General features: G+C 43.9%; 1 protein-coding gene across 1 annotated transcript; it reads right to left on the bottom strand.

Moving 5' to 3' along the window:
- Positions 1-13,485: 13,485 nt before the first annotated feature.
- On the bottom strand, positions 13,486-16,366 carry LOC145456481 (lactadherin-like). Its single transcript, XM_080334598.1, has 5 exons — positions 16,084-16,366; positions 15,980-16,018; positions 15,773-15,916; positions 15,535-15,710; positions 13,486-13,770 (listed from the first exon to the last, which is right to left on the bottom strand). Exons 1-5 carry the CDS (start codon positions 16,208-16,210, stop codon positions 13,603-13,605), a joined length of 654 nt encoding a protein of 217 aa, XP_080190724.1. The 5' UTR covers positions 16,211-16,366; the 3' UTR covers positions 13,486-13,602.

Below are 16,366 nucleotides of genomic sequence, written 5' to 3'. Positions count from 1 at the left end.
CTACTTAGGATTTGGCCCGCGGAGAAAAATAATTGCCCACCCCTACCCTACTCGAAAAAAGAACCTTTCTTTTTGAGTCAATTCACAAGCGATCATAATTTGGTTACTAAATTTTCCGTTTATATGCCCCGTTTTTTGGATCCGTAAATATGACGGGGGGCTTGAAAATGTGGGTCCAGCTTGATATGTCGAGAAAGGTCGGGAACCACTGCTTTAGACTCTCTACGAAGCATCGCTTACTATTCGATCCACTTCTGTGGAAGCACCAAGAGCATTCAATGCATGTGAACTCCGGTGCCGGTTACAGAATTCCACAATCGATGCATTGTGCTTTATAAGGCGTTGCAGAAGCAGTGAACATTAAATTTGCGTGATTTTTCTCGTAATGCGCGTGTACGTATAGATCTACAATAACACTGTGTAATGATTTTGCTATCCACTTTTTATGCAGACCCCGTGAGATCGATTATCTCACTTGGCAATTATTAACCGGTTAACCAGTTAGAAAAATTCCAAATATACGGAAATATCCGTTTTCCGGATTGTGAAAATTATTGATATCCGAATTATCCCTAGTACAGATAACTCCGTTATTTGTCTGTATAGATATACCATGCTTCCCGCGATGCCATATTTGTGGGGAAAAGCAACACAAAATATTTAACTTTATTTGATATAAATTTGACCAATATTTAGCGCTGCTAATATATCACCTAAACATGTATTCTGGAATACGAAGTGCCTGTCTGTGCTGAAATATTTTCAAATACACTATATGTTAGGTGTTATTGACTTCAAATAGTTGGACAGGGATTACGACACGGTTTCTCAAATTGAGTTTGGGGCTCTGTCCGGTGTATGTTAATATTGTTCAACCATATTATTATTATTACAATATGAGTGGTGCTTCTCGCCATTTATGGCCTTGTGCTCCACGGTCGTCAGGAAATTCCAATCAAGCAGTAACTAAACGAACTTATTACAACTAATTACGAATTCCGCAACGGCGTTCGACAATTGCGACGACGAGAGTAGGTTGCGTAGGGTGAACGGGATATGTAACTGATTGCAATATTTATTAAAACTGATCGATTGAAGTCGTATTTAATGCATGACATTAAAAAGTGTTCGACTGTTCCGATGACATCGCATTCGTCGCAAATCGGAGAGTCCGAGAAGCCGATTCTGAATAAATGGGATGCTACTCCACAGTGTCATCCTGGCCGTAGTCGAAATATATGGCGTTCGATATTGCGACAGCTGTTCGTTTCGAGTCCTGTACTGATTGCGCTTTGGAATAGCTTGTAGTGTGATCCCCGCAGAGTATTCGCATTGCCAGATCTCATGGGTAACCCTCTTCATCGCGGGTTTTGCGTCCGGCACGGTAATGATTGGAGTTTGGTTCAATTGATCTTGCGTGGGCGAGCCTACTCGAGCTAATTCGTCGGCGTTTTCGTTACCTGTAATTCCTGCGTGTCCTGGCTGTGTCTCGACATTCTGGCTGTCGAGAACATTCGATCGTGAAATGGTGTTAAAGGTATAAAATTTCGGCTTTATGATACAGTATATTTCATGCCATAAGTCTTCTACTACGTTAAGACAAGGATGTCGAGACGGTTGTTGTCCAGCAATTGACACCGGTATGGTCAAATACTTGTGCCGTATGTGTACGGGCATTTCGCTACACGCTGCTTGCAAGACGCAGACGGATGTGCTACGCATAGCTCCACCGCAACTCCGGAGCGCAGTGTTGTGTATTGTCAGGGGCCGCTGTAGGTGGCATTTAGGATCGAAACAATATGCGGGCAGTGCATAATCAATAAGTGACCGGATAAATGTTCAATACACGATCAGAAGATATTTTTTATTGCCACCTCATGTGGTACCAGTGAGGAGGCGAAGCATATTCAATCGCTTGCTGCATTTTGCACTTATTTCCTCAATATGGTATTTATACGAGAGTTTTGGGAGAAATGCATACCCGAGAAATTTGAACTTTTCGGACACCATGACTGGGGTGTCATCAATACGTAACGCAAGTTCCGGGAGCGTGCGCTTCTTAGTGAAATACATTGCTATGCTTTTGGATTTCAATAGTATGAAACGCCATTGTACACAATAGCGCTCGATTGCTTTCGAGGACATTTGCACCTATGAAATTAGCGATATCACGCTAGAGCGCTTGGCACAATCATCCGCGAAAAGATAATTCGCACAGCCTATGACCGAGGGTAAGTCGTTGATCAAAACTGTGAATATAGTGGAGGCAAGATAGTACTTCGTCCTTGTGGAATACCATTCTCAAGAACTTGCTTTTCAGATAGGCTATTTCTCACATTAACTTAGAATGATCTATGCCAGTGCTTTTCAACCTATGTGACGGTTCGCACTTGTGCTAATGAAAAAATTGCAGTGCGAATGACAAAGGTGGGCGAATGGGGCGAATGAAAATCCCGGATGAGCGCGAATGAAAATCGTGAATAGTAATCAGGGCTTTGGAGCAGCCGTAAATTTAAACTGCTCCAGCTCCGGCTCCGGAGCTTTCTTCTATCATACATTAGCTCCGGCTCCAGCTCCGGAGCCGCATTATTACCACTGCTCCGGCTCCAGCTCCGGCTCCGGCTCTGAAATTATCGAATGGGCCTATATCTATATCAGGGGTGGCCAACCCGCGGGCCAAATGTGGCCCGCGATAGGTTTTGCGTGGCCCGCGAGGTAATTTTCTGTTATATTATCGAAAATGTATTGCTCAGATTGTAAATTTGCAATGCCAACCAAAAATTACAATTCTGGCTGCGACACTTGGGATGTTGATGACTAAAATATTGGTTCCGACGCATTGGCAGATCCAGGGTCCAGTCACATTTTCAGTAAATCGTCGTACACATTAAAATATACTAAAATAGTAGCGAAATTTTTCTTCGCGTGTTAAATTCTCACACGATTTCTTGCTTGGTAGCCTACCCCCTACTGACAATGAAAAAACGCCCAATTTGCCCGATTGAGTCTAACTGTATTCGCAATTACGCGTTTGCGCTCGCATAAAGATCGTCGACGCTGAAATGTAGGCACAACATTATTGTCGCATATTATCGGAGACCTTCGATATCGATTTGACCAGACGCCGAATAGTTGTGTCCTTGCAAACTGAGCCTAGCGGGCGGTATACAATAGACCCGCAATACTCAAGTAATAATATTATTTACCTAGTTTATTTATAAACTTAGTAAATTTTACCCGCTTGGCGCGGCTAGTGGACCGCACACTCGTTCGTCAAATGCATGTGCCCCTTTAGCCGAAAAGGTTGGCCATTCCTGGTCTATATAGATTACTAATCTACCCATAGGTTATTTATCTATAGTAATCTAGAGTCTGCCAGCCGTCAGTAACATCCGATGTAGCAACGAAGACATATAGGTGCCGCCGTGCCGGCTTGTGACGTCATACTGAATACTTGTTAATTGCCGACAACATCATAGTTACACTAGAACGCACTTTAATCTATGCCATTGCTGTGCACAGCATTAAAATTCAGGCCTGCTCTTCCATTAATCAGCAGATGTGGTTGTTGCATATAATTTATATATAATGGCATCTTATGAAATAGGTCGGAGCCGGAGCTACTCCTAAAATAACGGGCTCCAGCTCCGGCTCCGGCTCCGGCTGAATTTTATGTAGAGCTCCGGCTCCGGCTCCAGCTCCGGTGAAAATGCACGGCTCCGGGGCTCCGGCTCCGGGCTCCGGCTCCGCCTCCAAAGCCCTGATAGTAATTGTTAACTTTTCTGACCTCGAAAAATTCAAATAAACCTAATAGGAAATTCAAGGGCAGTGTATCTTTCGTAGTTGCGAAGCAATTGTAAAAACTTATTTAACTTACGACGTTGATAATTTTCGGATCAAGGATAATCCTTGGATTGCCAACGAAAAACTCAAATAACTTCGCTTCTAGTAGTTGGAATTGACTCAAATTTGTTTTGCATCGTCTTTGAAGACAGCTCAACAATTTCATGGGGTTGACAAAAAAATTTGTATTTTTTTTCAATTTTCCGTAATAAATTAAAATTTTTAGTTGGATCTGCGGAGTCTTATACTTGTTGGAATTGAACCAAATTTGGTGTGCAGCGTTTCTTAGGGTAACATGACAATTTAATCAGGGAATGGCAGGAATCCGGGAAAAAAGTTATTTTTGAACAGCCCTACTGCACACATAATATATTTCCGTGCACGACGATTGGAACTCATCCATAATGGTTGATGTGAGCGTTTCAGCAACAAAAATGGCTAAACCTCTAGAATGAATGGTTTTATCACCGCGATAAAAAACGATAGACACGTATTTTTGGCTGGTATCGGTCGACGAGGTGAGTTTCTTGTAATATTATGACACAGTAGTGTTGTCCATGAAATGTTTGAATTCGTAGATTTTTTATGTACATCCCTCGGCAATTCCATTGAAGAACCGTTAATGGTCTAGTGAATTTCTTGATTTACATCGTCGTGGTTTTGTGCGTTCGCCGCAGTACTGTCAACGAATGAGCTTGTCTGTTTCAGCATCTTCGGGTCTATAGAGCACCCGAGATATTTGCTGGATGCCTTTGCTACAATTTCAAAAATATCTTTTCATGATTGAGAGGCTGTGATGGAGACATGGACAATTTCTGCGACTAGCGCGACTAAGGCGAATTGGGTCAATAGTTATCTGCTCGGTCATTCCCGTGGTATGTGTTGGGTTGGCCTGTGACGGAGAAGTTTGTAGAGCACAACTCTGGCATTTCAAGTTTTCGAAGATCCCTATCGTTTGGGCTGCGTGGCACTCTGATATGTACGGGTTTGTTTTTGCGACTTTTCCTGGTGTGTATCGTTGAATACATAGTATGATCTGTGGTTTCAGCTTGTTCGACGAGCAATTTGTACGACCGCACTCAATGTTGCGCCTCATTGAAGGATACCTGTGTTCATTCTTTTACAGTTTGGATTTTAGCCTCCTCTTTATATGTTGGGCATCCCCCACATTCAGCGCTGTGAGATTCGTTGCAGTTCAATCATTTCCTTACATTTGGACAGTTTTCGTATTCGTGGTCACGTCCTCCACATTTACCGCAGGTTTTCCGACCGCGATACGCTTTCGCAGTGTGACCGAATCGATGACAGTTGAAGCATCTGCTCGGTGGAGGGTTATAATACTTTGTTCTGAAAGGTAGGTATCCGAATGTCATGAATTGGGTGACTTGCGTCGTGCTGAAGCACACTAACACTGAGAAGCTTTCAGTGAGGCCCTTTTCATTCTTTTTCTCGAGACGTTTAACCAAGATCGCTTTCTGTCCAACGAGGCATACGAGTAATTCATCTTCCTAGATATCAATCGGCGCGCCAGAAATAACCGCTCCGCTGGCGTATGGTCTTGGCGAAAATCCAGAACAAGTCACAGGGATCGCGGTTTTCGTCACTGGATCAGAGATAGTGCTGCATTCCAGCAACAGCTTGGCTTGTCTCTCGTTGTAACAGGTCACTACAATGTTCCCAGATGAGTAGAGCGGTTTGATGGCCTCATAATTACTGATCACCTACTGATCACTCTGTTGATGACGGCTTTATGGTAGCGCATTCTCGCCCTAGCTTGACCTTGTGATTGTGATTAACGTAATGATTATGTGTGTGCTCCCGACGCTCCTGTCACGCGATCGACAGAACGGGCTCGAGGGCGAGAGGACTGGTTGTGCGGTTTTTACGGAAACGTTTTAAATAGCCTACATTGAACTATATTACAAGCTATCGCGGCCCAATGGCGAATATGAAGTTAACTGATATTGTGAAGAATTACGTAGATTATCCAACGTCTGGGGATTTTGCAAAGTGGGTTGAGAAACTAGAACTGGTTGCCGAGCTTCAAGAACTGACAGACAAATTGCCAACTATTTTCCCATTGCTATTGGATGGTGCTGCATTTGCAGTGTTCAAGCAGTTGCCAGAGGCGGATAGAAAGGATTACAGCAAGTCAAAAGAAGCTATTTTGAATGCGTTTGGGGTAAATTGTTACGACGCGTATGGCCAATTCCAGCGAAGAATACTGCTGGATGACGAGCCTGTCGATGTGTACCTTTCCGACCTAAAAAGGCTGGCGCTATTGATTGGGTTGAAGGTGGATGCATCCGAGGCGTTAATTCGGTGCGCATTTGTAAATGGACTCCCATCAGCAGTTTCAGGCCAGTTAAAGTCTGTAGCAGGATTGGACAAAATGAATTTGAGTGATCTTGTTGCACGGGCACGAGTAATAATGTCGGTCCGCTGCACCTTCAGTGTATCGTGCGCGGTCGGCTCGCGTCAGCGGAAGAACAGCTGTTTTTTCTGCGGGAAGCTTGGTCACTTTGCTAGAGAATGTCCCATGAAAGAGCCGAGAAATGACGGTAACGAAACGGTCAGGAGACAACCAAGATGTTTTTCCTGCGGGAAGCTTGGCCATGTAGCCCGACAATGCAGAGCTGATGAACGTAACGAACCACAGCAGGAAAACTACCAAGGAGAACCGTCAGCACCGGACGCGTTCTCCCGTATTCACAAGTAGCAAAAAAGGTGCTTCCGTTTGTTGTAGTTGTGATTGGTGGAAAACCTCTCAAGGCTCTGGTTGATACTGGGTGTCAGCAATCTGTTGTTCTTGAAGACGTGTGTCGTCGTATGGGATATAACGCTTCTGGTCCTAGAAGGATTGTCGAGATGCTAAATGGAGAAAGTACTAGCTGTTACGGAGACACCATGGTAACGATGGTTGTAAGCGAGACCAACGTCAGGGTGCGATGCCTGGTGGCCTCCGAGCTGGTATGTGCTGCTGGCTTGATTCTCGGTATTGATGTTATCCAGCAAATGGGCGGGGTATTCGTTGATCCAAATCTGGACGTGTGGTTTGGCGCAAAGGTGTGTGTAGCAAGTGCGGTGGTCGGGACGAATAAACAGTTGCAAATTGACGATAAAGATTTCATTGCAAAATTTGATGGAGCGAAGTGGACTAGGGAGTGGAGATGGGAAAATGGCGAGCCGGAGTTGACGAATCAAAGTGCCGGATATCAGATACCATCGGAGTGTCGTACATCGTTTGATAATGAACTGAGTCAATGGATCAGAGACGGATGGTTGGTGGAGTACGATCCTGCTCGTCACGGGTCCCACGAGGGAATAATCCCACTGCTGGCGGTCAAGCAACCGAACAAAGAGCAGAAGGTACGACCGGTGATGGACTACCGCGAGCTGAAGTCCCATGTCATGAGTCACCCCGGAATGGATGCGGCTGTATGCCAAGATAAATTGAGAAATTGGCGCAAACGAAGTAATCGCGCATCTATCTTGGATCTCCGGAAGGCATACCTACAGATTCACGTGTCAGAGAGGCTGCAAAAATTCCAAGTAGTGCGACATCAAGGAAAAGTTTACGTTATGACACGAATGGGGTTCGGTTTGAACATCGGCCCAAAGGTGATGACCAAGATCATTTCTACCGTATTGTCACTGGAAGACGATATAGCAAGGGGAACCGACCATTATATCGACGACATATGGGTTGATGAGAATGTTGTGGTGGTTGAGAAAGTGCGCAGGCATTTGGCAAGTTATGGGTTAGCGACGAAGGATCCAGTTCCGTTGCGTGATGCACGTGTACTTGGATTGCGGGTGAATGAGACCCAGGATGGAGTACTGGAGTGGAAGAGAGATGGTGATCTGCCGAGTTTAAACGGCCACATGACGAAGAGGGGGCTATTTTCTGTGTTCGGCAAGCTCACAGGGCATTATCCCGTGGCCGGGTGGTTGAGAACTGCCTGCAGTCATGTAAAACGCCTTACTAACGAGATAGCGTGGGATGCGGTAATACCGAATCCAGTTAGGCATTTGGCTGAAGAAATCTTGACGAAGGTACGAGAGAGCGATCCAGTAAGAGGCGACTGGAGAGTATATCGTGATGGCAGAGCGCAAATATGGTGCGATGCGAGCAATATGGCGGTGGCATGCTGTTTGACCGTAAATGGGAAGGTTGTCGAAGATGCAGCATGGATGAGGAAAGAGGACGATGGAACGCATATAAATGTCGCGGAGCTCGACGCTGTCGTAAAGGGATTGAGTTTGGTGCTGAGATGGGGTTTCACAAATGTGGAAGTTGTGACCGACTCGGTCAGTGTGTTCCATTGGGTCACGTCAATATTGGAAGATTCGTGCCGACCTAGAGTCAGCGGGCTAAGTGAAATGATTATTAAAAGAAGATTGGGAATTATCGCGCAGCTCTTTCAGGAATACTGCATGGAGGTTACAATTCGTTGGGTACCATCGTCGGAGAATCTCGCAGATGCACTAACGAGAGTCCCGCAACGCTGGCTAAAGAAGGTGTGTCTGGGAGTAAACCGGCGTAATGAGAACGTGATTGAACAGGTACGGACTCTTCATAACGTGCATCACCTAGGTGTGAATCGGACGCTTTTCGTGGCCAAAAGAAGCATTGGCGAAGCTGTTACTCGTGATGTTGTTCAACGAGTAATCAATGAGTGCAACATCTGTCGCAGAATTGATCCGAGTCCCGTGAGATGGGAACACGGGCAACTTTCCGTCCCCGTTGTCTGGGAGCGCCTGGCACTTGACATTACTTACGTCAACACTCGACCATACCTGAGTTTGATCGACTGCGGGCCTAGTCGATTTGCGATATGGCGGGCGGTGCGAAATGAAACGGCCGATCAAATCATCCAGATCCTTGAACAAGTCTTCTCGGAAAGAGGTGCGCCGAGTGAAATTCTAAGTGATAACGGACCTTGTTTTACTAGCCAGAAAATGCGCCAGTTTTTGAACAGTTGGGGGGTGGAACATGTGTTCAGCTGCGCCTACCGACATTCTGGAAACGGTATTGTGGAGCGGAATCACAGAACTATCAAAAGAATTGCCGCGAGATCTGGAGGTAGTGTTGAACGAATGGTGTATTGGTAAAATCACACTCCGAATTCGGAGGATATTGTACCTGCAGATAAGGTGTTTCGCTATGAATCTGGTTTGCCATCTTCAATGATCCGCGCAAGCAGCAAGAGATTGGACCGACAAAATAGTTCCAACCCATACAGAGTCGGTGATGTAGTGTTCGTGAAGCCACCAAATGCTCGATGTACTATACTCCATGGAATAGAGGTGTCGTTACCAGGGTTGCCGCCGACGTGGTGGTTGTGGTTGACGGGATGAATCGACATCTTTCTGACGTTAGACTCGCCGTCGGGGACCTACCTGGCCCACCAGGAAGTGTTACGACGCGCGAAATCGACTTGAATTGTAGCAGAGGAGATGATGCCAGTGATACGGAAAACAGCGGTAACTCGGGTGAAGCTAATGGTCCAGTCGGTACGGAAGAGAATATCACCGATGGGAATAACTCGGCTAATCTGGATCAACCTGGTGATGACAATGTCGATCAAGATATTGAGAGAAATAACTCTGAACATTTGCGACCAAATCGGGATCGAGCGCCGCCACAATGGTTGGCTGATTTTTATGTAGGCTAGATGTTTAGTGTATCTGTACTAAGAATAAGTGATTTTTTATTTGTTCGCGCGTAATGCTTATGCCTTGTGATGATTGCATATACCTTGCAAGTTTTAGCCTTCAAGTACGAATTCTATATGCTACAAATTCCAGTTATCATCGCTTTCGTCCATCGTTTGAGTCACACCTACACCGCAGTTTTTCGTTTCTTGTACGCCAGTATGTTTTAGTTGTGGGATCCAATTTGTGTGCTTTTAATAGCAAACGACTTGTGTTATTTTATTCAGAATTAGCCCACTGGCCAGACAGTCTTATATAGGCTACACTGGGGGGTTACACTCAAAAGCTTTGAATTTGGTTCAGTGATCAATATAGATCACGGGGGTAGGAAGACCAAATGACTCCCCGTCCCCGTCAATAGATCACAGGCATGAGGCATATATCGAAATTTAACTCTCAATTTGATGTATCGATATATGTACAGATTGTACACTGCGTATTATTTTTTTTCGTTTCCACCCTTATCACGTTGACTTGGCTTCCCGTGCGATCTTCAGACCAAGGGGAAGTTTGCCGTTTCATGTATACACTGTTTTAGAATTGTTCACCTGATTTTCACGTTTGAAGTTACATCGTTGCGTTATGTATTGGTTTCCCTTGTGATCTTTAGATCAAAGGGAAGTGTGATTGTGATTAACGTAATGATTATGTGTGTGCTCCCGACGCTCCTGTCACGCGATCGACAGAACGGGCTCGAGGGCGAGAGGACTGGTTGTGCGGTTTTTACGGAAACGTTTTAAATACATTGAACTATATTACAGACCTGAGATGACAACTTTCCTGTCGCTACCGTTATCAGTCTAGGCCAGAGGTCTCAAACACCCGGCCCGCGAGACCATTTTGCGCGGCCGCGAGGGCATTTTGGATATCGAAGTATTTGACAATATTTGACTACCATTTTTTTAAATTTGAGAACTTGAAATTCGCTCTAAAACTACTCCAGAATCCAGAAACTACAGATCAAACTTCACTATTACATCACTTTCTAAAGCTGCAACGCAGTGAAAGATTACCTATTACGTGACATTACTTCTTTATGATGGGTAAACATGACATGTTGATGATTCGTACTGGAAATTGTGATTTGTACTTTGACGCGAACTTTTATAGAACGCCGTGACTTGGTACAAAACTGGTATAGAAAATAGTAAAATATCAAAATATCATAGCTTGCGTTTCGTAGCTTATTTAGATATCTAAGCAGGTCGGTATGGCAACCATGGGCATGATATTGCCCTCTTGATATATAGTTGGTTACATCCTGTGACATCTTGGGTAGCCTATCTTTATCCATGTTATTATCGCCAATTAATGTGGCGAGTATAAAATAGTCGTAGCCTACGCTTCACAGCTGCAGCGTAACACAGTGTAACACAAATGGAGTTTTCGGCGATTGAACATTTCTATTGCTACGGCACAGCAATCATTAAATTCAAGTTGTTATTGATCTGTTCGAATATTCGAAGGCAAATCTAACGCTGATTTAATTTGACCTTGGTAATGACATGATTAATAACCTAGTTATCAGGAATATACCCGAGACGCAGATTAGACTTGCTCAATTGCTCTGATATCATATCAATCTTTGTAAAATTATAAAATTCAACCTATAATTGTGACACGTCAAATGTCCGTTAGCTGCAAAATTATAACGCGAGAGCTTTGACGATGCCCTGATGCAGTTCTTCTTTCCCATGGTGTCTACAACTAATTATTTTGCCAAACTATGCCAAGTACAGCAACAATTATTCTCAAATATCTCAAAATGGTATTTTTTCGTGCCAGGCGCGAGTTCTCGATACTAAATCGCATTTTTACGATGCGTGTGGGATGCCAGTCGGCAAGGTCCCGTCAAATAAGGCCTACTTGGAAATACATTGAATTCCTCTATTACTCGTGCTGCGGCCCGTGGCGCCATCAAAAGCAGGAAATTGGCCCACGAGCACATTCGAGTTTGAGACCTCTGGTCTAGGGCAAGTTTTTGTTGCAGTTAAATCCGTGGAAAGTTGCATTTATTTTTCACATAAGTTGCACTAAAAGACCACCTTTTGCTTGGTTCACTAAAAAAAAGTCAACTTTCCGGCTCAGCTCCCGAAATATCCGTAAGAGAGTTACTTCAGTGCTGATTTACGGTATTTCAGTAAAATTTGGCCGTGCATATCCCCAAAATCGAAAATATTTTCATGAAAAATCGAAAAAGCTGCAAAATGTTGCAAAAAGTTGCATGGAAAAAATAGACTAAATTTACAAAAAGTTGCACTATAAGATTCCTTCAAACAGCTTAAAACAGCATTTTACATATCTTCCGAGTATTTAGGAAGCTGCAGGAAGCTGAAAAAAAAGTTGCAAAAGTAGCAAAATTTTGCCCTATAGTTTTCACTACCAGCGAGTTCGTTGGTGATTAATGTTCGAGCGAGGTTACTGTCCGTTATGCGAATCGGCCACTATTTAATTCTCAGTGTCCGTGACACGAGACACTTCCACACACACTATCGGGGAAGGTTTAAAAGTGTTTATACTTTCCGAATCCTCAGAATGGCTATGCTGACCATGTTCCACAGCTCCCACGACCGTATTGTTGGGCTGAGAACTATTTGCCGAGGCGAAACTACGAACGCAGACTTTACCATGTTTTGTTTTTGTGTTCACCGAGTCTTCATCACTGCTGCTTGATGTTAGCAGAGCAGTGTTTTTGCGCTTCGCTGATGAAACTCCCTTCTTCTACCTTATTTGGTAGTGGGGAATGTTGAATTAAACTCACTTACTGAACAGTATCTCTGGAATACGTAATCAGTACAAACGACTAGGTACACTCTCACCGTATGCTGTAAGCCCCTGACGAGATCAAGGCACTAATTAGGAGCGCTAGATATACGTCCGTACTCAACGACTGACAGACATGGGTCCCTCGTGGTTCATTTACTCTATAAGATATACCGTGTCATTATGGTGCCATGCCAATCGCTGTATAGGTCTACCACATGCCTTTATGACCTTCTTCTCGTTCATCACGTGACTTGAACTATATAAGTATGTGCATTACAATTATATGTAGACTTATCCGTCCGCGAACAATACTGTATATTCATACTCATTCGACCAATGCATAGCTGTTTTCCGGATCATTACGCATCTCTTGACCAAGTCATATGACTACAAATTCGGATGGGGAAGAATGTCAATTTTATGTAATTTCAAGGAATAGTCAGTAACCACAGTATTGGTATTTCATCTATCCATAATAGTATTTGTAAAATACGGGCAGGAACTGTTTAAAAATTACTTTATTATAAATGTGACGCATTCGATATCACTTAAGTAGAGTATATAAAAAGAGGTGGAACAGGAACTGAACTATAGAAACTGAACAGTGACAGTGACACAATGAGTTGCACTATGACTCGAGTATCCACACTATGACAGGGAATCGACTCTTTGCATCCTGACTTGAAATCGTACTCGACTGTGAATTGAAAATTTATCGACTTGACTCAAGTCAAAACTATAAAGGTAAGATTGACTTGTAACTCGTTCCATCCTGGTATAATATAATATAAACTGGTATAACATAATCTGAAATAATATAATCCGTGTCTTTAATTCATATACATGCAGCAATTCGGAATCACCAGTTTTTTATGCTTAGATAATATCAGCGTATCATTTTTTCCTAATGAAACCATCTTCCGTAAAGCGGTTATACGTAGAGACTACTGAAAATGTTATACTTTAAAACTGCGGGATGATCTCCCGTATATTGAAATTCGCCTATACGCGGAAGTATAATAGTCTTATATATATTTTTTTGAGTAACATCCTTCCCGCGCGCGTACCAGGTTATCTTTTAGATATCATGACGACGTCCCATACCTAACTGTGTTGTCTGTGAGTGTATAGTGCACACGACACAGCACATATCCTGGGTCCGGTAGAAAACATATAATGATGCTTAACTCGCAGTGTTTCATGTATGTCGAAACATAAAATCTACCTCTACAAATTGATATATTGGTCATACTACGGAGTAATTGTTAAATCGGCTCAGGTTCTTTCGGTTGACTTTCGAGGGCAGTTAGCTTTCAGAATGTCCATTCGAAGACACATGAAGTTCTGCCAGGTCTGTGGATAGAGACGTACGTAGCGACAAGTCATTGGCTCGGGAAACCAGCCGATCACTTTTGTTGTCGTATCGGTGTTACCCTGGAATATCTGAAAATAATTCTTAGGGTCATGTATGACATTTTCAGTGCAAAATATTTCTCAATAGTTGAATATACTCAAATCCAAAAGTAGTAGTCACGGAAGTAATTTCAACAAAAAAATTTTGTTCTATAACAGCGGTTCCGAAAAATTGGTTCCGCGGACCAACTGGGGTCCGCACATCGGTTTGAGATGGGCGGCAATGATAATTTACTCAATAATCCTGTTTGCGCGAAAAATGATCGGATCGACAGATTTGTCTACTTTCTAGCCTTGGAGTCGGCTTTTATCAAGAAATGCCAACCAAGTCTGGTTGGTGTACCAGCTAAAAATAGCATATTGAGCGTAATCGCTCTCTCTCTCTCTCTCAGATTATTCGAAATTCCCTGCCGGTGACGTCGTATTTGTGATAAGATTGTTGATACAGATGCACAGACCCCGTGTGCATGTATATTGTATATCATGAGACGGTGTGTAAGCCGCAAAAACATCAAGGGCAAAAATAAACTACGACCTTTCCTTCATATACAATGTTCTTTCCAATTATGTATTAGTTGCTGACGATTTCCCCTGACGAGTCTCAGCCGAAATATTCGGGTTCATTTCAGTATGAATATACTATTCCATTGAATGGCGGCCACAGCAAGGAACGCGAACGCGTACTACTCGCGAGGCTATTCACGTAGGTATTCTTGCCTACGCAGACGACCTAGCCTGGCTTGCCCCGAATACTGCATCGGCACAGCGCCTAATCAACCAGCTAGAGGCCGCCGTTGCTCTTATTGGCCTCCAGATCAATGCCAAGAAGACTGAGGTTCTGGGCATACCAGCTCTGCCGGAGAACGTAACACCAATTCAACTGGGAGAAATTGGGCTCAAGAATGTAAAGAGTTTTGTATACCTCGGTATTGACGTCGCGGACTCTGGAAAAGCGCTTATGACGAGGCGAGCAAAGGCCTGCGTGGGCCTCTTCCACTCATGCGCCTCACCACAGCTCAATACCCGCATTTTACGTGCCACTGTCGAGCAGGTTCTTCTCTACGGAACAGAAGCACTCACGCTGACAGAGAAGTTGGTTAAGACGCTCAACGCCAACTACGATGCACTCCTCCGCTACGCACTCGGCATCCACCACCCGGAGCACATATCCATGAATGCATTGCGCAAACTCACAAGAACGGTCCCATGCCGTTTGCTGGCTGCTGAACGACGCTTCCGCCTAATCGGTCATATAGTGCGGCATCAAGACGATCAACCAGCCGCCATCGTCATCAAGCACATTGCAACGGAGCCATGGCGCATAGGTGGCTGGAATAGAACCACATGGCGCTCGACAATAGAGATCGAACTCGCGCAGAGCGGGCTGTCGCTTGAAGACGCCCTCGACCGCCCACGCTGGAGGCGCTTGACAAGAGCCCAAAACTGATTATCTTGATGTTCTTTTGTTTCCTTTTTTCTTTTGCCCTTTTTTATTATATTGAAAGTCGATATAGATACAGATATTTAATCAATATTTGAAAAATGCCGAAACCGACTACACACATACGACATGACAATTGCGCTATCCAAAACAAAACATTAATGACTTGATTGCAGCAAAACAAACATTGATGACTTGATTGCAGCAAAACAATAGTGCACCTATCTCGTTACGTTGACCGTATTTGATAAGCAGCATTTGGTTTTTATATGGCCGCGAATGGAGTTGGTTATCAATTCGTTTTGAAGCCGTTTGCATGATTGCCTGGAAATTTCGACACATTCCATACTAACCTTATCTTTTCCACCTTCTGTTATCGTAGATAAATGGACGTCTGTTATTCCGCATGCAACCTTGTACGTCTCAACCCAATATGCTGCGGAACCGTGCTGAACCCGACCCTGTGTGACCGTTGCATTGATCAATTGTGGGGAGCCGAGATCAACTTGCATCCACTGACCGACAGTAGCTAATAATATAATATCGCGTTACCAGAAGATTCCAGTGAACCTTATAAAATTTCGAGCATACTTGATAAGGGGCACCATGCGCCTACACCGGAATTCCTGTCCAGACGTCCGTGCTTTGCTTCGTGTTTGGCATTATGGTTGGTCGATGCACTTATAGAAGAGCTGGGTATCGCTCCACTTTTCATCCCCATTAAACAATATTGCACTGAAGTTTTTGGGGAAGAATATGAATGGTAACGCAAACACGCAAGAGTGAGGTGTAACTTACGTGCGACTTCGGGGATTTTCTCCATTCTTTCAACTTTATCTAACAAAGGAAAGTGAATAATGTCCACGCAGCTAAACAGTAAATTACAGGTATATGGCATTCACTTTTCAAAATATCAAGCTGATTCATTAGCACTGATGTATCCGACGCGTCACCCTTTTCTCCTTTAAATCCTCTCGGCCCACGCGGTCTAGTCTTACCAGGACTTCCAACGCACTGTCTTGTTTTCATTCATGACAGTGGAACAAAAATCCAAGACATTTTGCCGATATCCGTAAACCAGGCCAATAAGATATATCGAAGCAAAAATCCTGAGCAGGGAACTCATATTTATGTTATGCACACGGCTGGTAAAAGATAAGTTGCAGTTGCTGGTGAGAGCCTGGA

The sequence above is a fragment of the Botryllus schlosseri genome, chromosome 14, assembly GCF_051294905.1.
Source record: "Botryllus schlosseri isolate E-star chromosome 14, Bs_hap1, whole genome shotgun sequence".
Taxonomy (NCBI): domain Eukaryota; kingdom Metazoa; phylum Chordata; class Ascidiacea; order Stolidobranchia; family Styelidae; genus Botryllus; species Botryllus schlosseri.
Note: the sequence above shows the minus strand (reverse complement) of the source record. Positions and strands in the feature narration are given on the sequence as shown.